The following is a 27,974-nucleotide window of genomic DNA, read 5'->3' on the forward strand; positions in this document are numbered from 1 at the left end:
TGTTTTCCGTTGTTTGTTTGGTTACAATATAAATATTAACAATATTAAAATATTATAAAATGGGCAAAGTAAATTCTTAATTTTATATAAAAAACCTGAAGATTGCAAGATACACAAATGATATATGATAGAGTAGCTAATACACAAAAAACAACAAAATCTGAAGAATTTCTCGAAATGGAACAATCACTTGTTCACAGTGGTTTTTGCTCAAAAAGTACTTATTTTAAGTAAGACGTTTTTACGAAGATTACAAGAAAAAGTTAACGAATTAAAATCAAGAAAATTATATTCTTGATACACATCCCAAACTAAATTCTACAGTGATTGGAAAATGCTGGAAAAAAATTATTCAGGGAGAAAAAGGATGAAGATATTTTAAGTTATAGGTAATTTCTCTCTTTTTGTTTTTTGGCGCCACGTTTTTGATGGGCCAACTTATATGTATACATGTACTTATTCTTTTTTATCTGTTCAGCTTGAGTATTCTACCTCGGATATCGAGATATGGGCTATACAATATGATATTGGCATCAGTGACATATAGTTAAAAACTATAAAACTATGTATGCTTTTATGTTCATAATTAATTCGTTGTTTAATTTGTTTTATTTAAAAAATAAACTACCTTATTGAAATATTTAATTAATAAATTTAATTCCGTTTACTCACAAATTACAATTTGTTTATTTAAACGTTGCTAATAAAATTTATAAGAAAATAATTTTCTACAGTGCGGTCTATTTAAGTTAGATTTTTATAAAAAAAATTTGCTAGTGTGATTTCTTCAATTTTCATACCGTCTTAGACCAATAAAGTAACATTTTTTTAATGAGTACATATGATGAGGCACTCACTACCTTACTTGCCTCATCTGAGTAGCCACCACTTTTAACCACACTGTATATATTTTGAGAAAATTATTAATGTGCGGTTACTGTATATATATTGTAAAGCTGGTTGCAGTAATTCAGGGGAGAAAGAGTCAAAACAAAGTGTATCACGTGACACCTTGTCAAATTAGAACATAACCTGTTAGTCATTGTTTTGTGAAAGTATCATAATACGCGTTTAGAACGAAAACAAAGCACGATTGCGACTCGTACAGACAACGATGAACAGGCAGCAGCAGAACTATGGCTCGATTTCGGGCTCACCCGTGGCGTTCGTTGGTACAAACGCCCCCGAATTCAATAATCTGTGCGATTCGGTCGTCACCAACATCTACACAATAAACCAGAGCCTGAAAACGCTGGACAATGCTCTCAAAACGATAGGCACGAAACGTGACAATCAGGGACTGAGAAACAGTGTGTAAGTGCATAGGACTGCGCCAATTTTATCTGAATTGATTCGTTTCAGTCATGTAACGCAACTGAGCACAAATCAAATTGCTTCCACCACAACAAGGGCGCTTAGTAAATTGAAGAACTTGGTCTCGAAGTCGGGCAAACAGGAACAGTTGCAGGTGGAGAAGTTGGAGGAGAATTTCAAAGAAGCAATCAACAGATATTACAGTCTACAAAAAGTAAATATGGTACATTATATCATAATAAGAGTTATAAAATTGTATATTTCAGCAAGTAGCTAATAAACAAAAGGCACATTTGTTGGTGTCAGTGAGTATAGAAAATGAGCCAACAACACCAGATGAACATCCAGATCTGCAGCAACAGGCCCAGATGGCCAGAGAACTCGAATTTGAACAAGATATGGCATTGGAAAGGGAGGCTAGAATTAAACAGATTGAATCTGATGTACTGGATATCAATGAATTGATGAGGGAATTGGGTTCAGTGGTACATCAACAGGCTGAAACTATAGGTACTCCAATAGAGTTACAAACAATCTTTTTTTTAAATTTATTTATTATTTTTAGACACAATTGAGAACAGTATTGATCATGCTGTTGGTAATGTTGAGGAAGGTACAGAACAGTTGATAAAGGCGTCAAGATATGTGAGCAGAAGAAGGAAAAGAATGTTGATTTTGTTAGGAATTGGAGTTGTGATAATTATTATTTTAGTAGGAATATTAGTTGCTGAACTGAAATGATTAGTATTAAGTGTATGATGTTATCCAAATCTGGACCAGGATAATATTGTGATGGTCATTATTTTCTATTTAATATTATTAACTCTATTATGTAATCATTTTAAGAACTGTTATTTACTTAATTGCTTTTTTCTATTTACCATGAATAATATAGTGTATAACATTTTATTGATACTTGTGATTATTTTATTTATAGGAATCTTTCTATAGGAATAAATTGATACATAAATATATATTGTATTTTTTATTTCACAAAATATAAATTATATTTCAATATTTGCAATAAATTATTAGATTTTTCTTTATACTGGTCAAAACATTCCGTTCTCAATAAACAATTACAGTCTAAACTACTGTAGTGATAAACAATACGTCATAGTGCTCTTAAAAATACGATAATTAAAATATCTCTGGAACGTAATAAGTATTTAATAACAAATAGCTATTAACAAAAAAACTATTTAGTTTTAAAAAAATACATACGGTAAAGGACTAAATATTTCTTTCCATATTTATGTTCAACTCAATTCAGAGAAACATTTTACAGAATAAGAATATAGTATTCATATATATTTTAATATTTTTAAAAATATGAAAATATGAAATTGGGTATATAGTCATTTCAGGTGATTCTTAATCCAGTTATTAGATTTTCTATAAAAAGTTTATTAGTATGATTTCTTCAATTCTATGGCCTAAATATGTTCCTGCAGGTTTTGGTTTTGGGCCAAGAAACTTGTCCACATGGTCTCTTATATATATAATTATATTATTTCGTGCTTTTCAATTGGAAAAAAGTTTTTCAAAATTGAAAAAAAATTCAAATTTTATGGTGGTGTCCCGTTTTCAAAGGAGTCACACTGTATATATAAGTGCATATTATAATCATATAACTTGAGAGTATTATGTTAAAGAATTCTATTTTGTACCTGGGTTGATATTTAGGTTAAAAGATGTCGCAAGCTGTACATGTTAAAATTTAAACACTCGTCCGATAGATGGAAATTCCACAAATACAATCTGTCATTCTATAAACAAAAACGAACGAACGAGTATTTAAATTTTAAAAAACATGTCTTTGAAACAATCCACAGAAGTCGACCCAATAAAGAATGAAAGGACGGGCAACGTGCGAGAAGTTGGCTCGCAAGCAATATGGAGTTTGTCGTCGTGCAAGCCCGGTAATAAAATTAACGTCCTTAATAACGTTGTATTGTTTATTTTCTTGTATAGGCTTCGGGGTTGATCAGTTGCGAGATGATCGGGCGGATACCTATTGGCAGTCAGACGGACAGTTGCCCCACCTGGTCAACATCCAGTTCCAAAGAAAGACCACAGTTAGTGACATGTACATTTACACGGACTACAAATTGGATGAGAGCTACACGCCAAGCCGTATATCAATAAGAGTTGGTACACATTTCAATGACCTGCAAGAGATTGAGTTGGTTATGTTAACCGAACCATCTGGTTGGGTGCATGTTCCCATTAAAGATATAAGAGATAGGCCAATCAGAGTGTTCATGATACAAATAGCTGTGACAAGCAACCATCAGAATGGAAGGGACACACACATGAGGCAAATCAAAATTCACAGCCCAATTGACAATCCTACTATTCAACTGGATAACTTTTTGAACTTCTCCACCGTAGAGTTTCAACAGTTCGCTACAATTAGATGAAATTATACTGCCTGTAAACTGTTTTCATAAGTGTAAATATTTTTTGAAATTCTGTATATAATAAAACGTGTAATTCAACAATAAATTAAATCATAAGACTGTAATTGTATTCGTACTTATTACCAATATGAGTATTAAATTAAAAATGATTTATAGTTTTTGATGGCCCCCACGAAATAATATTTCATCCATTGTATCAAACAAGTGATAAATGTGAACAAGTCTAATGAATTGATCAAATAAATATATTTAGTACTTACAATATTTCTCAAGGGACGCTGCAACGATGTCAAAATTTAAACATTTAAAACGTAGAAATAAATTCCAAGGCGAGTTTTTGACAGTCCGCAGTCAAATTTAAACTAATTGTATCATTTAATTACAATTACATCTAATAAGAAACCAATTAAATATAAATTAAACTCAAAATATGAAAAATAATTAATAATGACGGAACCTTTTAATTAAATTAAAATATTAGTAGAATGCATTTTGATTGTTGAGTTTTTTGAAGACACTGATGCGCAACCGCGAAGACGCTAATAGTCCGTGGTGGTTGATTTTCAAAATGTCCAAGAGGTTCTTTGCTGTTTCTAAGTGGACTACAATCATGTACACCGTGTTTTAAGGTAAACTTTATACATGTTTAAGTATTTAGCAACGATATGAACTAAAATAATTGTATGTAGTTTAAAATTCATTTCATTTCTGTTACTGAACACTTTAACATTCGTTCTCAACTAACGTATACATATTTTTAAACAAAATTATTAATATTTTGTTGGGCACTCTTTATTTCACCTGTAAACCGTAATGTAAAGATTCAATGATATATAGGCAATGGTCGCTTGCAATTAAATTTCACGACTCTTTAATTAATAACCACAATTCATCTAAATGATTGTTGTCACATTTATAAGCATTGTAAGATCCTATTTATGTAGTATTAGCATTAATAAATAAATAGGGAAATGAGAGAAATAATAACAAGTTCAGATTAATTTATTTTTTATAAAAATACATAAAACATATTCAATAAGTGATGTTACTATCACAATTAAACTACAAATACCACCGTTATAAAAATCATGGTTTAAATGGAATACATCAGCTTAACATTTACATAAATAAAACATTAAATTTTCATTTGGTGATTTGAATTTATTACTACCAATTACATAATTTGGTCAACAATATATTTCAATGCAAACAAACTAATTTTAAGTTTAATAAATAATATTTGTATCAAAATAAGACAATCCGGCATCCAAATCAACCAAAAAACAAGCTGAATTGGATATAAATCTCTAAATACAAAAAATACTCTGACCACAATAACATGAAATACATATATCACATTTTAAGTAGATCGAAACGTTTCTCACAGTTAGGCATAAATTTAAAGGTTCCAGGCACTTAACGACAAAATAATTTAGTGACATTCCGGAGCAAACGCCCCTCCTCAGATCCAGCCTTAAAAAATCACAATAATAAAATTTGGCAAGATTGCATTATCCAAAAATTAAGTAGACAAACTAAATTCAACGCGATCCGCCCAGCTGGGACTTGACAAACCGTCCGACGTGTTGCAATGAAAGGAACGTTTTGCTGGGCGTCAGTCGTTGTCTGAGCAGATAGAAACCCACACCCTTAAACAAGACAAGGGTGAAAACAAGCGTGGCCATGTCCACCCAGAATATCGTGTTCTCCATTCCCATTTCCTTGATGAAATAGTTCAGATCAGTGAAGATGCAGTGGTCCTCCGTGTCTGGACAGCCTAGCTTCGGTCTGTCCCTGAGCATCGAATCTATTAGGGCTTCCAGAGAGTATCGCAAGTAGCTGAAGTGCATCGCCACCCGGATCAGTTTCGGTATGCTGCTGTAGCCCGACCCGAAACCATACACCGCCAGCAACATCAGCGGTACCACCGCCACCGGTCCCACGAACATGGCATTCTGAAAATTAATATTATTAATTATTTAGGACCAGGAACTTTCACAAGTAACTGGACGACTTTACGTTGACCATTGATACTTACGACTATGTTTAGTTGTGATGAAATCAAGAGGCCAAAACTTTCGGATATGACGCCCGTTAAAAGGCATACAGAGAAAAATTTTATCATTCTCATGTACTCTAAAGGCTGGTCCGATAATAAGTAAACCAAAGATAAATATACGGTTCCCAAAATAATTTGCATAGGTAAAGTTGATACAGTTAAGGCACTGAAATAGGCACTTAGTCGATACCATTTGTTAAAGTGTTCCCTTTTAAGATAGTGTACTTCTGTTGGAACTGAAATAAATAATATTACAAGATGTTGTGATTGTTTGGTAAGGGACTTACAGTTTGACAGCACTGGCATCATGGGTATGTACATGAAGAAAATGAGGCAGCAAAAGTAAAATCCAAAGTTGAAAATAGTCTTGGAACCGTCCTGTCCCATGCCAATGTACATGGTACCAACCAACAGTCCCAGGACAACATGTAGGGCGATTTTCATAAAGATGAAGTTCTATAACATTCATGTTGAAGCATCCAACAAACAGTTTAGAGGAAAATTACCTTATCCCTCCACATTTGCAGCCACATCCTCATTAGCAAAATTCTAAACTGGCTAAACCAGTTGATTTTTTCGTCGTTTTGATACCCTGTATCGATTAAACATGGAACCAACTGATTATCCTCTGGTATTTCCATAGCTTCTGTTAATTCCTCGTCCCTTCTGTATATGCACTTTCCATTGTCGATAGCCGAAACCATCTTATCATGGAAGTCGCCGTATTCATGGCAACACACCTCCATAACTAAAATCCAAACATTACAAACAAAATATATAAAACAATTGCAGAACTTACTGAAGTCGGCAGGATTGTAGTGTTTGGGACAGTCCAATCCGATTTTCGACAAAAATGGAACGACATTGGGACCATAGCCCTGAAAAACGCATTGCCCCGAGGCGACCACATACACGTTATCGATGAGGGAGAACAGTCTCGCACTTGGCGAATGAATGGAGCAAATCACAGTTCTTCCGCCTTCCGCCAACATTTTCAGCAACGCGATGCATTGAGAACAGGACAGATCATCCAATCCTCTAAAAATTTTAATGTTTATATGTTTACAATAATTTAAAGTGGGTAAATATTTACGTGGTGGGTTCGTCTAGAAATATTAAAGGTGGATTGTTCAATAGTTCAAGGGCTATCGCCAGTCTTTTCCTTTCACCCCCCGACAGCCTGCTAGTTGAGGTTTCAGACGTTTTCCTTAGGCCCAACAAGTCCAGGATTTCGTTTATCTGAAGCAATAACACGTCGATTGAAGGAGCGAAATGTAGTACCAGTTTTGATGAATGCACGTTTACAGCATCTGATGTAATTGCATAAAATTAATTCAGCAATTGTCCTAGATTTGAGATGCATCTGTTGCGCAAGATAATAAACATACTAATTAATTATTAATTTACATTCAACGGCCTATCCTGTTTGCGCATTATTTAGAAACGTTGTACCAGATAACTGTTGATTTATAGCCCACATTAGAGGAAGGCATATTCCGAATATAAAGTTGCATTTTATTACTTTATAGCAAATTGAGTAAGTCTCACATAACCATACGAAAATAATGACATTTACATAATTATAAAAGTTTTCAGGATGTACCGAATACATTCATCACAATGTGAATGACCGAATTTGTTTTCTAACTATTACAACAATCTGTCAATTTTTGATGCGTAGCTCATTTCATTCATAAAATACCTGCTTTCTAAAAATGTTATCGCTGATGCTTTCATTTGTTTACAAAACACACGCACTATTTTATCACAGTAAAACCACATATTATTACATTGTACAAATTACAAGTATCTTATTTACCAAGGTAGGAAATTGTAATATTTTCATTTTCATAATTAAAACTGGTTTTTAATGCAACCTCATAAATTGTAACCAGAGTTTGACAATAGAATTACTTAACATTTATGTATTACAATAGTAGTATAGTAAAATTTGTCTTTTATTTAAAAATAAACAATAGATTTAACATAATAATTTTACTAATATTTTGGACACATATTTAATTATATTATAATTTATATTATTTTATTATTTATAAATATTTTTATAACGAAATAAATATGGAAAAATTATTATTTATATTTGTATTACAATTATAGAAGTTAAATTTAAGATCATAATTTAAAATTACGTCATTGCTTAAGGCTTCTAAATATTCCACAATGACTATAAACTAAAATCAGACTGAAACTATTAAGTGGAACATAAGTATTGTTTTTATTCACAATTTTTCCATAAGCAAACAGATACTTAATTATTGTTTTAATTCAATTGTAATTACGGAATTTTAAGCAGTTTTGGTCATAATATATAGCTGAGAAAAATCTAAGAATAATTTTTTCTAGAACGTCTTTTTTTATAGTATTCTTAGTTTTATTATTTTTTATATGAATAAACATATGTTCTTCTAATACATTTATTTTTTAATTTCTGGGTTTAATTTTTTTTGTGTTTGATCTACAATTACTTCTATAATTTTGTTCAATTTGGAGGAAAATATTATATAGCATATAATAGCATCAAGTTCCCTTGAAATTATTAAATTTGCCCCAAGCTTTATTGTCTAATAATACTTTATCTTTCATTTTTTAATTCCTTATCTTTTAGGTTTTCATTTAAATTTGTTTTTTTTTCATTTTTGATCTACAATTAATTGGAAAAAAATTCATAACACTTAGTAGTTTTCTAAGGTTCCCCATAATTATTAAATTTTATTTTTTAATCTTCTTTCACTAATAACATCTTATTTTTTTATTTCTAATTTTTTTGGTTTTCATTTTTTGACTTTGATCTACAATTAAAATTTCATTAATTTTTTTCTTTTTTGAACTACAATTAATTAGAAAAAATATTACATAAAATTTAGTAGTTTTCTGAGATCCCCTCTAATTATTAAATTTTAATTTTTTACCTTCTGCCCTCATTTTTATTATCTAATAATATTCATTTTTTTTATTTTTTAATTTCAAATTTTTTTGGTTTTCATTTGTTAACTTTAAAATTGCTTTAATTTTTTTCATTTTTGATTTACAATTAATAGGAAAAGATATTACATAATATTCAGTAGTTTTCTGAGGTCTCCTATAATTATTAAATTTTAGTTTTTTACTTTCTGTCTCCAATTTTATTGTCTAATAACATTAAATTTTATTTTTTGATTTCTAATTTTTTTTGTTTTCACTTGCTGACTTTAAAATTTCTTTTATTTTTCATTTTTGATCTACAATTAATTGGAAAGAACATTGCATATCATTTACTAGTTTTCTGGGGTCCCTTATAATTATTAAATTTTAAATTTTTACTTTCTGTTTATAATTTTATTGTCTACAACATTCATTTTTTATTTTTTATTTTCAAATTATTTTGATTTTCATTTGTTGACTTAAAAATTTCTTTATTTTTTTAATTTTTGATATATAATTGATTCGAAAAAATATTACATAGCCTATAGTAGTTTTCTAAGTATCCTGTTTTTATTAAATTTTTACCTACTGTCTCAAATTTTATTGTTTTTAGATCCTTCATATTGGAAAAAATGTTCATATAGTAAATAGTAGTCTAATAATATTATTTAATGTTTGTGAAATAATGTTATTGTTGTGTTTTTGTATATTTTATAAATATACTGAATATTTTTTTACAAATTTATATAGAATAATTAAACTTGTAAATCACATCAAATGTGGAGTATGATTTTTTTTACTTATATACTTACATTTTGCAGTTTTTCTTCTTGTCCGATATTTTTTGCTAGTTTCAAATTGGCAGCCACCATCATGGCCTCTGTAACCGAAAGCATCGGTTGGATTAGGTCTTCTTGCATAATGTACCTTGACATTTTCCTGAACTGCTTGATATTCCTGAGTTTTCCATTCACAAATATCGACCCTGTTGCTTCCGTACATCTGTAACAGGTTATTTTAATAGATTGAAGTGTGAATTTAATTGCAATTATTGTGTAAACTGTTTGATGTAATAATAGTTAAATTGTTATTCCTTGATGGTCATTGACCAATGGGCAATTGCAAGAAAGAAAATCACGTCATTTGTAATACCAGTATGGTATGCTCTGCAATTAACCTTTAGTAAATTGCCTATAAAATTGTAGATTGGGTATTTTAGTTCAATACAGAATGGATATTGTTTTAGATAAGAAAAAAGTGGTTGCAAAAATAATGTTTGAAGGTTTATGATCGGTAACCACTTTCTATGGTTGTGAAACATTTTAATCAAGTTTTTCCAAAAGTAGTTAAAGATTTGCCATACATTCGTTCTGATAAAGACAGAAAAGTTTCAAACAATTGTAAATATCTGATTCATACAACTTACTTGTATCCTGCTAGAATATTTAAAAGTGTAGTCTTTCCTGCGCCTGAAGGTCCAATAATTGCGTGCAACTGTCGTGATTTAAACTGTCCGTTTACATTTCTAAGTATCAGTTTGGAACCTGAAAAGTAAAACGCACCAATTAAATCATTATGAAACGCAAAACGACGTTTTCGATTAGAAAAGTCCCATTTATTATCTTTATTATCGTCAATTTCTGTTTAAAATGTATAAGAAAGCGATTTTGCAATTTATTATTTAATAAGCCGAAAAAACCACTTTTATTGCCTTAATAAATAAACAAAACCAAACGCAAGAAAGCCAGTGATCCTTTCACCATTGACAAAAGACATTTTTGCAATAAGACGTCGAAAACGGAACGTACCGTTGCTTAAACATGCATTTTTCTTGCGATTTTAGAAAGTCGATAGGAAGCTGCGTCGGGTATTTTGCCCTTAGTGACTTTCACGACGGATTTCACCAAACGCGCGCTCGTTCACTTTTTGTCGATTATTCAGTCGCACCGTTACGTGTATGATAATATAACTATTATGCAATGTTGATAGAAAGCTGGTACCGTAGGATTTTTGCCCAGATTTGCATTCAAGCTGCTGCTAGAAAGGAAAATAACCGCAGATATTTTGCCAAATAATTCCTTCGTCACATTTCTTAAAAATATACATTTTTTTATTAATCATTGAAGTGTCCAAGTGGTTTGGGTTTTCCCTGAATGTCTTATAAGATGCCATGACTGATTATTTGGTTCTGGTTGTTGTTAATTGAAAACACTGAACTTAAACAAACAGACATTAAGAAGTTATCAAAGGCATTGCAAAAGTATAATAAATTTTAAAATTATGTGACCTTTATTGATAATAATGTTCTACTTCTGAATATTTTGGTTAAATATGTAATTATTGGATTATTTTAATTTTATATTCACTATTAATTAATAATTGATAATTTAAATATTCATTAAGCGGAATTCTCATATATTTTGTCTACAAAATAGTACGTTACTTTGTTTATTGTAGAGTTTAACCCACTTTTATACTTACTGTTAGTCAAATTTTCGTCTGTGTAAATGGATAAGTAAATCAATTCTAATTGGTAACTAGAAGAAATTAGGTATAACTGTAATATTTTTTAGTTTTAGTGGGAAAAATAGTATTTAAAAATATTTATCTCCGACAAATTAAAATTTAAAAAATCGTTAATGACTTACATTAAACACTGTTTATTGTAAACATAAATTCAGTTTTATATTTACTGTTAGTAAATTCTTGTTTAGTGTTAATTAGCAACTTGATAAAAACTTTAGGAGACTTAATTAAGCATAATATTTTTGACGAGAAAAAGTACATTAACAAATATGATGGCAAGACCATTTAAAATTAAATAAATCATTAATGATTGTTGGCATAAATCCAATTTTATATTTACTGTTAGTCAATTTTTAGTAAGTGCTCAATGATAAATTGAAGTGCATTTTAGACATAATCCTAATATTTTTTAGTTGAAAATAATATAATATTTAGTATGTATCTCAGACAATTTAAAAATGAAAAAAATCAGTAATGACTAACATTAAACATTGTTTATAGTAGACATAAACTCAGTTTTATATTTTATGTTAGTGGAATTCTTAGTTAGTGTTAATTGGCAACTTGATGCAAACTTTAAAGACACAATTAGGCATAATAGTAATATTTTTATCTGGAAATAGATTTCAAAGTATCATGTCAAGGCAATTTAAAATAAAAAACAATTTTTATATTACTGGTATTATTATAATTTTATATTTACTGATAATAAATTTTTAGTTAGTAATCATCAATAAACTGACATATATTTTAAAATTAAGCATAATGAAATCTGCTATTAAAGTTATATATAAAAAACATATCCCACAACAATTTAAAACTTAAATAAATAAATAAGATTGGAAATTGTTGATTATAAACATAAACCATTTTTATATTTTCTGTTTGCTTTATTTAATTTTGAAAGGACTCAATTAATCAAAATTTTTTGCCCAGAAAATTGGTATAGAAATATTCGTTGATAACTTAACATTATAAAAATCATTTATCACTGACATTGAAAACGCTGTTGATAGTAGACATCAACCCAGTAACCTTTCAGCCTTGTCCATCAGATATGTGACATATATAAAAAGTACAACGATTAGAACAAATTGCAGTTTCAGCCGTGAAACAAAACATATACATGGGACTGATGATGTGGCCTATGGGAAACGATAATTAACCATTTACGTTTCAGCGGTACAATTAGATAATTGGCTGCAGAACAATACAATGTATAAAAATGTTCATGAACTTAAGCGGTCTGTAATTTATGCCGTTGGTCATGGACAAACGACAGGAATACAATGAAATGATTGTTGTGAAAATGTTCGCTTGTATCCAAAGTGAAATGACTTTTTCGAGATTGGACAGGGTGGGTAATTGTTCGAGTTGGGCAACCGTTCCAGATTCGGATTGGCAGGATGTGATATCGTGTTGGTACTGCGGGATAAAAACAAAATGTGTTGTAATTTTTGCGTCTCACGATATTAATATACAACTTAATTATATATTGAGGCAATAAGTTAGTTAAAAAATGCAGCACTTGTAGAAAAAAGCAGCTAAATTGTGGATATCCTTGCTAATGTTTAAATTTTTGTTCTAGTGGTTAAAATATGATATTTTAAAAATAAAATGATGCTATTAGTTAATAGATTTTGGAGAAGAGAAAATTTGTTCTGATGAATATAATTTTAGTGTATAAGGAAAAACCACAATTACATTAACTAGGTGCGTCAATTTAAATACCAGGAAAATTATTTTATTTGAAAATAATTATAATAATTCCAACACAAGAATTAGCACTTTTGAGTCATTGTTTTGTGTGTTCAAGTAAAATCTATGTGTAATTAGACAAATCGCCAACACTGACTCAGAGTATTTAACAAACAAATAAAATTAAAAATGTGTAAAATAAATTTTTAAAATATCTACTTTTTATTAATCAATGATCTCCTCACATAATGGCTCCTTTCCTCTTTGTTTCCTCACCTTCAGTACTATTATTAGATAATTTCCTTCAGCAAATTACTTATTTCCTCTTTCTGACCGTCGTTTAACTTAAACAATCTGAACAATTTTTGTTGTTAAAATGAAAACACTTATTTATCTGCCATTTGATATCAAACAGAGGTTTCTAATTAGTTTTGAAAGTGATTTGGTCCATACAGAAATAAACATAAACGACTGCGAAGTTCACAAATGGCAATCGCACAATATTTGAAATAGTTGCGTCGAGAGAAACCATATCGGTGATTGGAAACTGGGTCAATATGCTGCGATTCTAGACGAATTTATCCAGGGTGACTTGATACTAAATTGAGCAACGTGCGGAGCACTGAACTTAATAATACCATGCACTTGACTGTCATTAATTTTAATTTATGTTAGGCTGGTTGTAGGTATTTCATTGTGGCAGAAAAATGCCGGCAACATTTTCCTTTTACGCAATTTTCAAACTTTCTAATATTTTAGTTGTCGAAACGACCAACTGTGGCTGCAGATAAAATTATAAAATGTTGGAAACTTTTAATGGAATTTTAAGCAAGGCAAAACGTAAGGAATTTATTATGCACGAGCATAATTATTAACCAGTTTTATTTTACCCACAAATAGATTTCCATTAAAACGTTCTAAAATGATCAAAAAAAGTAGATTGTATTTCATGAATTTAAACGAGGGAAAATTTGGAATCGTTTGTTTTGCACGTTGTCAAGTTATGATTAATGTATAAGCTCATCTGGTTTGTGATCATGGTCATATTTTTGTGCGCTATCATAAGTACTATCATGTTTCCGGTACGAAACCTCATTTGGTTACAATCGTTATGGATGCAAATAATACATTGTTTCAACTCTATTTTAAATACGCCAACAATTTCGTTTCAACACAATTAACATACATAATTGTGGTTTATTAACAAAATCTTCCTAGATTCCACCATATTCATAATAATTAGATTTTTTATACAATTAATCCAGTTCATAACATATTTACAATTATTTCAATCTAGAGAAGATTGAAGAAGAACTATTTCAATTAATGATTCATTTAATAATTTATTTGTTTGACGTCAATCGTGTCCCTGCTTTGGTGTGATATGTTGTCCCTGCTTTTATATTGATATATTGCCAATGTTTATTATTTATGGAACTTTCAAAATATTGAAAAATATATTATTTATGGAAGAAGTTATAATTAATCAATTTATTCTCATGAGTCTTATATAATTTCAGTTTTTTTATCACTAATTTTAATTTTAATAATAATTTTATACTTAATTCCTAATTTTATTAAATTTAATTAATAATTATTTAATTAATTTTGTGGTATGTAACTTATAGAACAGGGGTCTATCAAGGAGCTTGACCACCCTGTTATAGAATATTGCGAAAATTTAATATTTAACGAATATTGATTATTGAATTAATTAATACTAATTTTCTTAAATTTCCAAGAATAATATTTACTATGTACATAGGCTTTTAAAATATTGCAAAATTTAATATCAATTTTATTAATTATTATCTAGTTAATTTTGTGACAAAACAAATATTTGTTTTTCTTGATATGTAGCTTATAAATTATTGCATAAATTTAATATGTTATAAACAAATATTGATTATTGAATTAATTATTATTAATTTTATTAAATTTCTATGAATTTTGCCACAATTTTAAATTTTGTTAATAATTATCTAATTAATTTTATAACACGATAAATAATATTTGATTTTCGGTGATATGTAGCTTATAAATAATTGTAAAAATTTAATATTTTTTAAACAAATATTGATTATTGAGTTAGTTATTATTAATTTTATTAAATTTCCATTAATTTTACCACTTAAATTAAATTTTATTAATAATTATTTAGTTAATCTTGTGACACAACAAATAATATTTGATTTTCAGTGAAATGTAGCTTTTAAAATATTGTAAAAATTTAATATTTTATAAACAAATATTGATTATTGAATTAATTAATATTAATTTTATTAAATTTCCATGAATTTTGGAGCCTAAATTAAATTTTAATAATAATTATATAGCTAATTTTGTGGCATAATAAATAATATTTGTTTTTCTGTGACATGTAGCTTTTAAAATATTGTAAAAATTTAATATATTTTTTTTTATTTTATTTTTTTATTATTGAGTTAATTATTATTAATTTTATTAAATTTCCATGAATTTTACCACTTAAATTAAATTTTATTAATAATTATTTAGTTAATATTGTGACACGACAAATAATATTTGTGTTTCAGTGATATGTAGCTCATAAATTATTGCAAAAATTTAATATTTAATAAACAAATATTGATTATTGAATTAATTAATATTAGTTTCAATAAATTTCCATGAATTTTGCAACTTAAATTACATTTTATTAATAATTATCTAGTTAATCTTGTGACGCAACAAATAATTTTTGTTTTTCTGTGACATGTAGCTTTTAAAATATTGTATATATTTAATATTTTATAAACAAATATTGATTATTGAATTAATTAATATTAATTTTATTAAATTTCTATGAATTTTGCAACTTAAATTACATTTTATTAATAATTATTTAGTTAATCTTGAGACACAACAAATAATATTTGTTTTTCTGTGACATGTAGCTTTTAAAATATTGTAAAAATTTAATATTTTATAAACAAATATTGATTATAAAATAAATTATTATTAATTTTATTAAATTTTCACGAATTTTGCGACCTACATTAAATTTTATTTATAATTATCTAGTTCAACTTGTGACATCACAAATAATATTTGTTTTTCAGTGATATGTAGCTTATAAATTATTGCAAAAATTTAATATTTTATAAACAAATATTGATTATTGAATTAATTAATACCAATTTGATAAAATTTCCATGAATTTTAATCCTTAAAGTTTGTTAATAATTAACTAATTAATTTTGTAACACGATAAATAATATATGTTTTGTTTGATATGTAGCATTCACAATATTACAAAAATTTAATATTTACTAAACAAATATTGATTATTGAATTAATTAATACTAAATTACCATGAATTTTGACACCTAAATTAAATTTTATTAATAGTTATTTAGTTCATTTTGTAACACAATAAATAATATTTGCTTTTATGTGGTATGAAGCTTTAAAAATTTAATATTTTATAAACAAATATTGATTATTGAGTTAATATATATTAATTTTGTTAAATTTCCATGAATTTTGCCATCTAAATTAAATTTTATTAATAATTATCTAGTTGATTTTGTGACAATAAATAATATTTGTTTTTCTGTGATATGTAGCTTTTAAAATATTATAAAAATTTAATATATAAAAACAAATAGTATTGATATTAAGATTTTAAAATATTATAAATATTTGAGAAATAATTGTTAATATTATTATTAAATTATAACAATTTCTTTTAACATTTAATTATATAATATTTCTAAACTATTGCAAAAATTTAAAATTTATAAAACAAATATAAATTATCGATGATATAATATAATTTAAATAAATTTAAATATGTCCATATTTTTATTACAATCATCATCGTTTCTCGATTTCCTAAAACAATATATAGCGCCAGTCATAAAGTTTAGTAACCCGACTGCTCGATAATTATTCAATGCTTTTACTTTTCGAATCGCATTCACGTGCTTTTTACGTAAGTGCACAAATTAATTCTGGCAGAGATGAAAGCTGTCTGTGCATGACTATTAAGAGCTTAACATGAGTTAGTTGAATTGTCCTTGAACTCGCGAAACTGTTACGAAAATATTCCCCTCAATTCATTGTCAAGGATTTAATTATATTATGAATATTACAAGCGTCACATTTGTTTGTTGTCGGCGTATTCCGCACCATTGTTGTGCCATGTTTGACATTATCTGATCAGCCAGGACAATAAAAATAGTACTTGTTGTTGCTGTTGCCATTTTTATTAAAAAATTTCCAAAGATAAATTAATTACTTACGTTTTTTATGCGTGATTAATCGATTTTACAAGGTGAAACTATCATGGCAGTTTTTCCAAGACACTAATCTTAGAATCGGCGTGAAACAGCCTCGGCCTTGTTTTGCAGCAACACATCTTGTGTTTTCTATAAAATTAAACTTGCCTTTAGCGGTCAATCGACGAAATATCTATGGTTGTTTGGCAAAAAACAAGGAAGTATTAAGTTTGTTATTGAAATTTCCAGCAAAAAAAGACTTAAATCTTAGACAGGTTAAGGTCATCTATTTTTTATAATAATTGACTAGACAATTGTCCTTGTTAAGTATTCATTAGTTTGTTAACATGCCGTTTAATCCGTTAATCGCTCTAACTTAAATTTAGGTTTGTTGATCTCTTCGGACTAATTTTAAATGCCACAAGAATAAGGAAGCAATAAAAACTACAATATTGCACAGGTTAAGGTTGTTGATTTTTGCAAAAGCGTCTTGCGACCTCGTTAAGTATTTTTATTTTAATTTTAATTACATGTTTTTCTAAGCCTTAATAACTCTGTGTATGACGATTTTATAATTGTGCGTAGACCACTCATTTCCCCACATTTTTTTCAACCACAAACATCGTCATTAAATTTGATCTGACATTAAAAATTACTTATTGTCAACAATAAGTTGTGGTCACTAATTTAAATTTCAGACAAACGACAATTTAATTGCTGGAAACCGACCGTGAGTTACAAAAAAAATTTTTTGATTGTGTGCAGATTGTTCTGCACGAGGCTACGCTAATTCCTGTGAAGGTTGAAATGCCTAATCAATTCGTAACTCCGACATAATTTAGTTTTAATAATTTTTTAAATTATTATTAACAATTTTTAACGCTGGCTTGCTACAAATTGTAAGTTTGAGACTTACACAATTTTCGTAACAACACACCGGAAACTCAAGAAAGCTTAACGTGTAAAAAAATTGTTAACACGTCTTCTTCGTATTTCATGGGCGTTGACGTTGGTTTATTCGCCGTTGTGAACAATGCAACAAAAATATGATTCAGTGGAGCTTGAAAAACGACACGACTTTGTGCACATGTAAAAAATAATGAACAAAGAAATAATTGTTCTGGTAAAGACAGTTTTAAGTGGAGTTATTCCTAATTAACTTAATAATTCCAGTAATATTTGCCTAAAATTTGTTTGAAAATTCAGTTTTATGAAAATTAAAACCCAAATAAAATAAAACACTTTTTTATTTAAAAAAATTAAATAAAATAAATTAGTCATAAAAATAAAAAGATGTATCATATATTATCAAAGTTTGATAATTAACCATTAATCGTTAAAAAGTTTAAAGATTTTAGAGTCCTGAATAAAATCAGTTCATTAATAATTATTCTGATATTAATGCTTTGGTAATTATCAATTGATTATTATGTGAAAAATAATCAAAAATATTTGTTTTTTACCAATATTTCTCTAAAAATCCAACAAAAAAAAAACATTTTTATAAAAATAGGACTCAAATAAAATAAAACATATGGTTGGTAATTATCAATTGATAATTATGTGAAGATTGATCAAAAATATTTATATCCTCCCAAAATTTATCTAAAAATCCAACAGAACAAAAAGTTTTATAAAACTGGGCACCATATAAAATAAATTAAACATAAACATAAAAAGATGCAGTGTTAAATATTATCAAATTTTAATAATTAACCATCAATGGTTTAAAATTTTAATATGTTTAGAGTCCTGAATGAAATCAATTTAATAATAATTATCCTGATAGACTCAAAAATATTTGTATTCTCCCAAAATTTGTTTAAAAATCCAACAGAACAAAAAGTTTTATAAAATAATAATAGAATCAAATATCATCAAATTTTGATAATTAACCATTAATTGTTTAAAATTTTAAGTTTTAGAATTATGAATCAAATTAGTTTACTAATAATATCGTAATATTTTTGTGTTGATAATTATCAATTGATAATATGTGAAGATTGGTCAAAAATATTTGTAATCTCCCAAAATTTATCTAAAAATCCAACAGAACAAAAAATTTTATAAAAAAGGAACCCAAATAAAATAAAAGATATCGTATCAAATATTATCACATTTTGATATTAACCATTAATTGTTTAAAATTTTAAAAGTTTTAGAGTCCTGAATAAAATTACTAATAATTATCGTAATATTTTTGTAATCTCCCAAAATTTTTCTAAAAATCCAACAGAAGAAAAAATTTTCTAAAAAATGGAACACAAATAAACACTTTTTTATTAAAAAAAAATAATAATAATACATAAATTAAACATAAAAATAAAAAGATGCAGTATTAAATATTATCAAATTTTAATAATTAATCATCAATGGTTTAAAATTTTAATATGTTTAGAGTCCTGAATGAAATCAATTTAATAATAATTATCCTGATAGACTCAAAAATATTTGTATTCTCCCAAAATTTGTTTAAAAATCCAACAGAACAAAAAGTTTTATAAAATAATAATAGAATCAAATATTATCAAATTTTAATAATTAACCATTAATTGTTTAAAATTTTAAGTTTTAGAATTATGAATCAAATTAGTTTACTAATAATATCGTAATATTTTTGTGTTGATAATTATCAATTGATAATATGTGAAGATTGGTCAAAAATATTTGTAATCTCCCAAAATTTATCTAAAAATCCAACAGAACAAAAAGTTTTATAAAAAAGGAACCCAAATAAAATAAAAGATATCGTATCAAATATTATCATATTTTGATATTAACCATTAATTGTTTAAAATTTTAAAAGTTTTAGACTCCTGAATAAAATTACTAATAATTATCGTAATATTTTGTAATCTCCAAAATTTTTTCTAAAAATCCAACAGAAGAAAAAATTTTCTAAAAGATGGAACACAAATAAACACTTTTTTATTTAAAAAAAATAATAATAATACATAAATTAAACATAAAAATAAAAAGATGCAGTATTAAATATTATCAAATTTTAATAATTAATCATCAATGGTTTAAAATTTTAATATGTTTAGAGTCCTGAATGAAATCAATTTAATAATAATTATCCTGATAGACTCAAAAATATTTGTATTCTCCCAAAATTTGTTTAAAAATCCAACAGAACAAAAAGTTTTATAAAATAATAATAGAATCAAATATTATCAAATTTTAATAATTAACCATTAATTGTTTAAAATTTTAAGTTTTAGAATTATGAATCAAATTAGTTTACTAATAATATCGTAATATTTTTGTGTTGATAATTATCAATTGATAATATGTGAAGATTGGTCAAAAATATTTGTAATCTCCCAAAATTTATCTAAAAATCCAACAGAACAAAAAGTTTTATAAAAAAGGAACCCAAATAAAATAAAAGATATCGTATCAAATATTATCATATTTTGATATTAACCATTAATTGTTTAAAATTTTAAAAGTTTTAGACTCCTGAATAAAATTACTAATAATTATCGTAATATTTTGTAATCTCCAAAATTTTTTCTAAAAATCCAACAGAAGAAAAAATTTTCTAAAAGATGGAACACAAATAAACACTTTTTTATTTAAAAAAAATAATAATAATACATAAATTAAACATAAAAATAAAAAGATGCAGTATTAAATATTATCAAATTTTAATAATTAACTATTAATTGTTTAAAATTTTAATATTTTTAGAGTCCTGAATAAAATCAGTTTATTAATAATTATCCTGATATTTATGCTTTGGTAATTATCAATTAATAATTATGTGAAGATTGATAAAAAATATTTGTATTCTCCCAAAATTTGTCTAAAAATCTATCAGAACAAACAGTTTGATAAATAATGGAACCCAAATAAAGTTTTAAATTTTTTAAAGTTCTGGGTAAAATCATGTGACATTATGTGACATCATTAATTATCTATTAAACTTATATATTTTTTAGAATCCGGAACAAAGCCAGTAATTTAAAAACAACGCCTCACAAAACAGAAATGGTATCGAACTTGAAATAACACAGAAAGGAAGTGTATTTTCTCTTCCGTTGTCCGGTGCAGGTGCAAATTACCCGGTGATTAAATTCCCGCAATCCAACAATCTCTGATGCAATCCCGAATGTATTTATTATATCTATTATTAGCACAATGTTTTAATTGATTCGACGGTTTGCACAAGACGAACGTCGAACGTTTTCTTCTGTTGCACTTACGACACGATGGCGAATTTCAGCCGGCTCCGTTTATTTGTAGAAACGAAATTTTTCACGTGACGAAACCACTGAAGATTGCGTTAGATCGACAAAGTGCATTCGTGAAATTCGCAAACCGCGAATAATTGATGTTTTAGTGTAATATTTTACTGTAATTAGTCAAGTGCTATATGAAAGTTTGTTGAAAGTTGGTTAATATTTGGTATTGGAAATAATGTACTGCGTTGGAAATAAGCTAATTAAAATAATTTTTAAAAGAAACAACATCCTTGTTGTCCAAATTGTGTCATTTATTATTTATATATTTATTGTTAAATTAAATTAAAAAGATAATTTTTATAAAAATTCTATTTAGGTGGAGAAATATGTGAAAATTTAATGAAACTTATGTGATTTCATAGATTAATTAATATTTGTTTCATAAATATTAAATTTCTAAAATATTTCAAAAGATGCATATCACAGAAAAAGGTATTACCTATTATCAAATCAAATTAAAAAGATAATTTTTATAAAAAAGTCTATTAAAGAAAAGACATGTGTGAAAATTTATTAAAGTTTAATAGATTAATTAATATGTGTTCCATAAATATTAACTTTCTAAAATCATAAAAAAGAAGGTGTTATTTATTGTTAAATTTAATTAAAAACATATTTTTTATAAAAATTCTATTTAGGTGGGAAATGTGTAGAAAATTAATACAATTTATGAGATTTAATAGATTAATTAATATTTGTTCCATAAATACTAAAATTCTAAAATATATAAAAAAATGTATATCACAAAAAAGAACCAATTATTTATTATTAAATTTATAAAAATTCTATTTATGTGGAGAAATATGTGGAAATTTTATAAAACTTATGTGATTAATTAATTAATATTTCTTCCATAAATATTAAATTTTTCAAATATTTCAAAGGGTGCATATCACAAAAAAGAAGGCGTTATTTACCATATTATTAAATTAAATTAAAAATATAAATTTTATAAAAATTTAATTCAGATGGTAAAATGTTGTTTAATTATTAAATAATATTTGCATCAATTAAATAATTATTCACTTTAAATAATTATAAAAATATCTATTTTAATGGTACAAATTAATAAATTAGAAAAAAACGAGTTATTTAATTGATTATTTAATACCAGTTAAAATTTTATATAATTAGAAAACCAACACATATTTAAATTAATAATTTGCAAAATGTTTGTTTATATTTAAGGAAATTACGTCACAATAAAAACGTAACCGTCCAATATTATGATTTACTCGTTGATTCTAATCAACGGAGAGATTCGAGTGTGTATCAGCGATCTTTGTTGTTTTTTTCCACTGCATTCATCTAGGAAATTGTTAAGTACAGTTGTATATCTTACTTTCATAGTGCAATGAACTTACGGTCGCATAACGTAACTATTATTACAACAAAATCAGTTACATCTATGGCAAGATGAACTACTACTTTTCGCATTTGGTCTCGTTTCGTAAGGTTAAAACCTACACAAAACATGGTACACACATAAATTTTTGGCCAAGGTTCTCCATTGTTCTTTTTTAATTAGAAATATTGTCATTTGATTGTGAATTGTTGCTGTATTTGGTCAAAGTGAACGTATTTAATTATCGGACTAATAACTAGAGGAAATGTCCTAATTACCAATTACCTTTTTTATATGCGTTAACGCAATTAAAGCCACACCTTAATTATTAAAATTGTCATTCGTTTTACTTCGAGATGTATTAACTTTAAAAAATAATGCCTTAGGTATTAAATTAAAACAGTATTCATTTAGTAAGTACAGTTATTCAAGTCCAATTTAGTTTTTATATCAAAATAATTATTAGAAATTTTTTTAAAGCACTAATTTTTTAATATAAATTAAAATATAATTAATAAATTAATTTAATATTCAGTGAAATTTCGAAACCCTCTAATTAGATAATTCCAATGTCAATTATATTTACTGTTTAAACTAAATTTGCATCAGTAACGTTCAAGTAATATAAATGACAAGAAAATGTTTAATTAATTGTTTATAATATACAGGTTTAGACAGCCGAAAAAAGTGTGAATTTGTACTAAATTTACAATTAATTTAAAAATTTAAATTTTTGCAACTGTTTGTATGTAATTAGTATGCAATTGTGTTATAAAATGTACACGTTATAATTTATTTTTCATGTACAATTATAATTAATAAGTGAATTTAATAAATGACATGAATTAATTTTTTTTATTATATATTAAGTAATTAAATTAATTATTTATCAATTGCAATTGTATATATACACACTCCTGGACAAAAGTTTGGAAACCCTGAAATTGAATTGTTATTATTTGGATTAATAAAAATGCTACATAAATTGTATTGTACTTTTATTAAGATATTATAAAGTAAAATATATTATTCAAAATAAAACTTTTTTATTTGGACATATGTTTGGATACCTTATTATTATAAATGATAAAATTGAATTGTTATTATTCAGATTAAATGTGTCATAAATTGTATTTACCTTTATTAAAATATTATAAAGTAAAGTATATTATTCAAAATAAAATTTTCTTAATTGAACATATGATTGGCAACCTTATTTAATAATTTAATTTTCGAGTAATAAAACAAAAACAAATAGAAGCTTTAATATTTTGTGGCGTAACTACCTGCTTAAATTTAAGGAGTTTCCAAACCTTTGTTTTGGTAAAAAACTGAGTCTAAAGTGCAGTATTGCATTATTATTATTTTGTATTTTAATATACAGAATTTTATTTTATCATTATTTTATAGTTTATTTGTTATTTTAATCAATTATATCCCAGATTTTTATCCAGAAGTGTATATAAAATTAAAATAAAACATGTATTAATAATAAATATAACATATTTATAATAATAAAGAAATATAAATTGTATAGATGAGAAATTTTAATTGAGTACAGTGTAATTTGATTCATTTTATAATTAATAAGAAATTCTAACATTTAAAATAGATGTGACAAACAAATAAATTATTTACGTTAGTTTTTACCTCGATTTATGTACAAACTAAGTTTTGTCTGTAACTTTCCTACTTCATAATATTAATTTATTGCTACACCAACAAGTTGTTGTAAACAACACTAATTTCAGTATTCGTGTCTAAAAACGATCAACAAATTTTTAACGCCTGAAATATCAATTAAGCAATTCGAGACCTCGAGTCCTATAGTTAATAGTAAAATAATTTAAAATATTCCATTTCAAAAACTACACCGTATTTCGACAACAGAAGGAGGAGAAGAAAGTTGCATTTTACAAGAGATTCAGGTTCGATATCAATGGAACTATCACGACGTAACGTCAAAAGACTAAGTACTTTCACTTAATTCGTCTGAATCTTAAGTGCAACAATTGTTACTTACATTTAACCCAAAATGTTTTACGTTTGCTACAAAATAAGTCACTTAACTGATTATATTTAGAAGTTCTCCAACTGATAACGTTTATGTTAAATTCGAGGAAACCTTTATCAGTTAGTGTTAAGATTAGTGATGTTTGTGTTTTACAAACATTGCAGTATTGGTTTTTTACTACGTCTAATTGGATATGTGTTGAATATGTTCAAGTAAATTAAAAGTAATAAATAATACACCTTGGCAATTATTTTTATCAGATTGTACGTTGGAGTGTAACTGGGCAAAAATACAACCGGAAAATAACAAGAAGTAAAGAGAAAGTCTCATATTTGTTTAATAATTAACGACCAGGAGGTACGAAATTGTATAAACTTGAAGAAGCCCAAAAACGAATGTTTGTTGATATTAATGAATGTAATTAATTGGTATTTATTGAGTAATAAATGACCAGGTCGTAAAATAAAAAAAATAAACATTGTGGAAAACACTACATTAATATTCATCACTTTATCTTTTACTACTGACAAGAAATATATTTAATTTATCTAATCTTTGATTAAAAATATGAGTTGTATTATTTGGATTGATTTATAAATAAATAATTAAGTTAGTTTATACAAAATAAACTATAATTTGGCAAATATCATAATCACATAAATTACAATTATTATAAAATGTACACCATATATTAAAATGAATCAATACAAATATAAATTATTAAAGTTTGCTTAATAATTAATTTGTGGTTCTTTTTTTTTCTCCCATTTATTAAATATTTAAATAATGCATAAATAAAAAAATCAAATCTGTGTATCCATATTCAGTCGTTGAACAATGTTTCAAATTATTTATATTGTTATAAATGATCCAAAAGTGGTCATAATTCACCTACACACATGATGAGAAAAAATTTAAATTAATTTAATGCAAATATAGATAAAACCACCCTCCATGTGATGTAATAATTAACACACGTGTGACATTAATTAGCACATGACCTAAGTTTTTTTAGTCTAAAATCATTAAAAGCCAAGGAGATCGCATAAATTCATTTTTATCCATAATGCATCTATTTGAAAACTTTGATCTCCGTCATTATGTAAATTTATAAAAAATGTTTTTTTGCCAAGGTTAATTATTAATCAAATGTGCTTCCTGAAATTTTATTAAAAATTTTAATGTTTAATTAAGCTAATTTAATAATGCATCCGAAAATTTAAAATTGATGATTTTCACAAGAATATGTTTAGATTTTTATTAATATAAATGTTAATTTACATTTTTTTCTTGAAGATTAAAAGGTTAATATATAATAATAAATTAGCCTTTTATATCTAAAAAATATTAATATAATTTATTAGCTTAATTTTATTGTAAAAACAGAGGAAGATTAAAATGATTTTCATTTAGTTTTTTAAATTATTCTTAAATTTTAAAATATCTTAAATTATATATTAAAAATAAAATAAAAAAGTTATAGAAAATTATAAAAAGAATCTAAAATTTATAAATTAAAAATAATTTTCATTGTGTATAATTATATACAATATTATAAAAATTAAATTCTAAAATTATACATTATACAAAGAACTTAAAATTTATAGTATAAAGATATTTTAATATTTAATTTAAATATAAACATGATTTTCATTGTATTTTTTTTAATTATTCTAATATCAAAATCAATGAATAAAAATTGAGTAATTATAATAAATATTGGAAACTTTTAATGTCAATAATTTTATCATAAAAATTAAATAAAAAAATTACATTATAAAAAATCCTAAAATTTCTAAATTAAAACAGATTTTAAAATTTAATTTAAATAAAAAATGGTTTTCATTGTGCTTTTTTTAATTATTTTAGTATTAAAATTAATAAATAAAAATTGATGATTGATAGATTAAATATCAGTAAAATTTTAACTTTTATGATATAATTAATGACAATTATATCATAAAAATTAAATTCTAAAATTATGATAAATTATAAGTTAAGTTAAAAAAGATTTTATAATTTAATTTAAATAAAATTTGATTTTTGTTGTATTTTTTTTAATTATTTTAATATCAAAATTAATAAATAAAAATTGAGTAATTATGTGAGTAAATATTAAAATTTAACACAATAATTTTATAGTAAAAATTAAATAGAAAAAGTACATTATAAAAAACATAAAATTCTAAATTGAAAGAAAATTTAATTTAAATAAAAATGATTTTAATGTATTTTTTGTATTATATTTAATATCAAAATTATTAATATTAACTATAATCTAAACTTTTAATGTCAATAATTATACAATAAAAATTAAGAGATTTTAATATTTAATTTAAATATACTTTTTTATAGTGATTTATTTTATTTATTTTGATATCAAAATTAATAAATAAAAGTTAGGTAATTATATGATTAAATGTTAGCTGTAATTTAAACTTTTGTCAATAAATGTATCATAGTGTCATCAATCATAATAAAATCAATAAAAAAATAGTGCATTGAAAAAAGAACCTAAATTTTCTAAATTAAAAGAAATATAAACATTTAATTTAAATAAAAAATGATTTTCATTTCTATTTTTTTAATTATTCTAATTTTAAAATTAATAAATAATTTAGTAATTATATGATTAATACAGCAATTAAATGTATTATATAAAACTTGAATTTAATATATAATACACTAGAAAAATAAATTATCAATCAATATGCTATAAAAATAATTTTATAACACCATTGAAATAACCATTTTTGAGTGTCAAAAGTGACAAAAAAATCAAAATAAACAATTCATGAACGACTTTTAAATGCATTATTTATTAAGTAACTTCTCTTTTATTGATTTACCATTTACAAAATAAATGTTAAAATGCCATAATATCGAATTAAATGATTCATTTATTGTAGACATTTATTTTTATTTAATATAAACAAAATTTCTAAACAATTTTCAGACCTTTCCGTCCCTGCGGCACCGAAAAACTCAAATCGTGAAACTCCAAATCGATCCTCGTTGGACTCGACACACAAGTTATCGTCCTTTTAGCACTGTTCACCGCCTCGTCCATTTTTGCACTTGATTGGATGATGATCGCGGATGATCGCGGTACGTTTGGCCCAAAAACCGAAATTCTAATCGGTCGATCGTCACGTCGAGCGCTCGGTACGGGCGCCGCACTA

At 25.7% G+C, this 27,974-nt stretch overlaps 3 protein-coding genes across 4 annotated transcripts; 2 read left to right on the plus strand and 1 right to left on the minus strand.

Moving 5' to 3' along the window:
• The first annotated feature begins 1,017 nt into the window (after positions 1–1,017).
• Positions 1,018–2,290, plus strand: LOC109607059 (syntaxin-12). Its single transcript, XM_020023582.2, has 4 exons — positions 1,018–1,314; positions 1,363–1,528; positions 1,581–1,824; positions 1,880–2,290. The coding sequence occupies exons 1-4, from the start codon at positions 1,115–1,117 to the stop codon at positions 2,053–2,055; spliced, it is 786 nt and encodes a 261-aa protein (XP_019879141.1). The 5' UTR covers positions 1,018–1,114; the 3' UTR covers positions 2,056–2,290.
• A 787-nt stretch (positions 2,291–3,077) lies between these two features.
• Positions 3,078–3,841, plus strand: LOC109604824 (anaphase-promoting complex subunit 10). Its single transcript, XM_020021357.2, has 2 exons — positions 3,078–3,236; positions 3,289–3,841. Exons 1-2 carry the CDS (start codon positions 3,128–3,130, stop codon positions 3,735–3,737), a joined length of 558 nt encoding a protein of 185 aa, XP_019876916.2. The 5' UTR covers positions 3,078–3,127; the 3' UTR covers positions 3,738–3,841.
• Positions 3,842–4,721: 880 nt separating this feature from the next.
• On the minus strand, positions 4,722–27,974 carry LOC109604817 (ATP-binding cassette subfamily G member 4-like). 2 transcript variants are annotated; one of them, XM_049969979.1, is made up of 9 exons: positions 27,751–27,973; positions 10,145–10,262; positions 9,531–9,720; positions 6,890–7,035; positions 6,596–6,834; positions 6,303–6,544; positions 6,084–6,252; positions 5,776–6,032; positions 4,722–5,692 (listed from the first exon to the last, which is right to left on the minus strand). In XM_049969979.1, the coding sequence occupies exons 1-9, from the start codon at positions 27,860–27,862 to the stop codon at positions 5,279–5,281; spliced, it is 1,887 nt and encodes a 628-aa protein (XP_049825936.1). In that variant the 5' UTR covers positions 27,863–27,973; the 3' UTR covers positions 4,722–5,278. The 2 variants fall into 2 exon arrangements, with proteins under 2 accessions (XP_049825936.1, XP_049825935.1); XM_049969978.1 differs by having other exon boundaries at positions 5,776–6,252; positions 27,751–27,974.

This window comes from Aethina tumida, chromosome 7, assembly GCF_024364675.1.
Source record: "Aethina tumida isolate Nest 87 chromosome 7, icAetTumi1.1, whole genome shotgun sequence".
Classification (NCBI taxonomy): Eukaryota; Metazoa; Arthropoda; class Insecta; order Coleoptera; family Nitidulidae; genus Aethina; species Aethina tumida.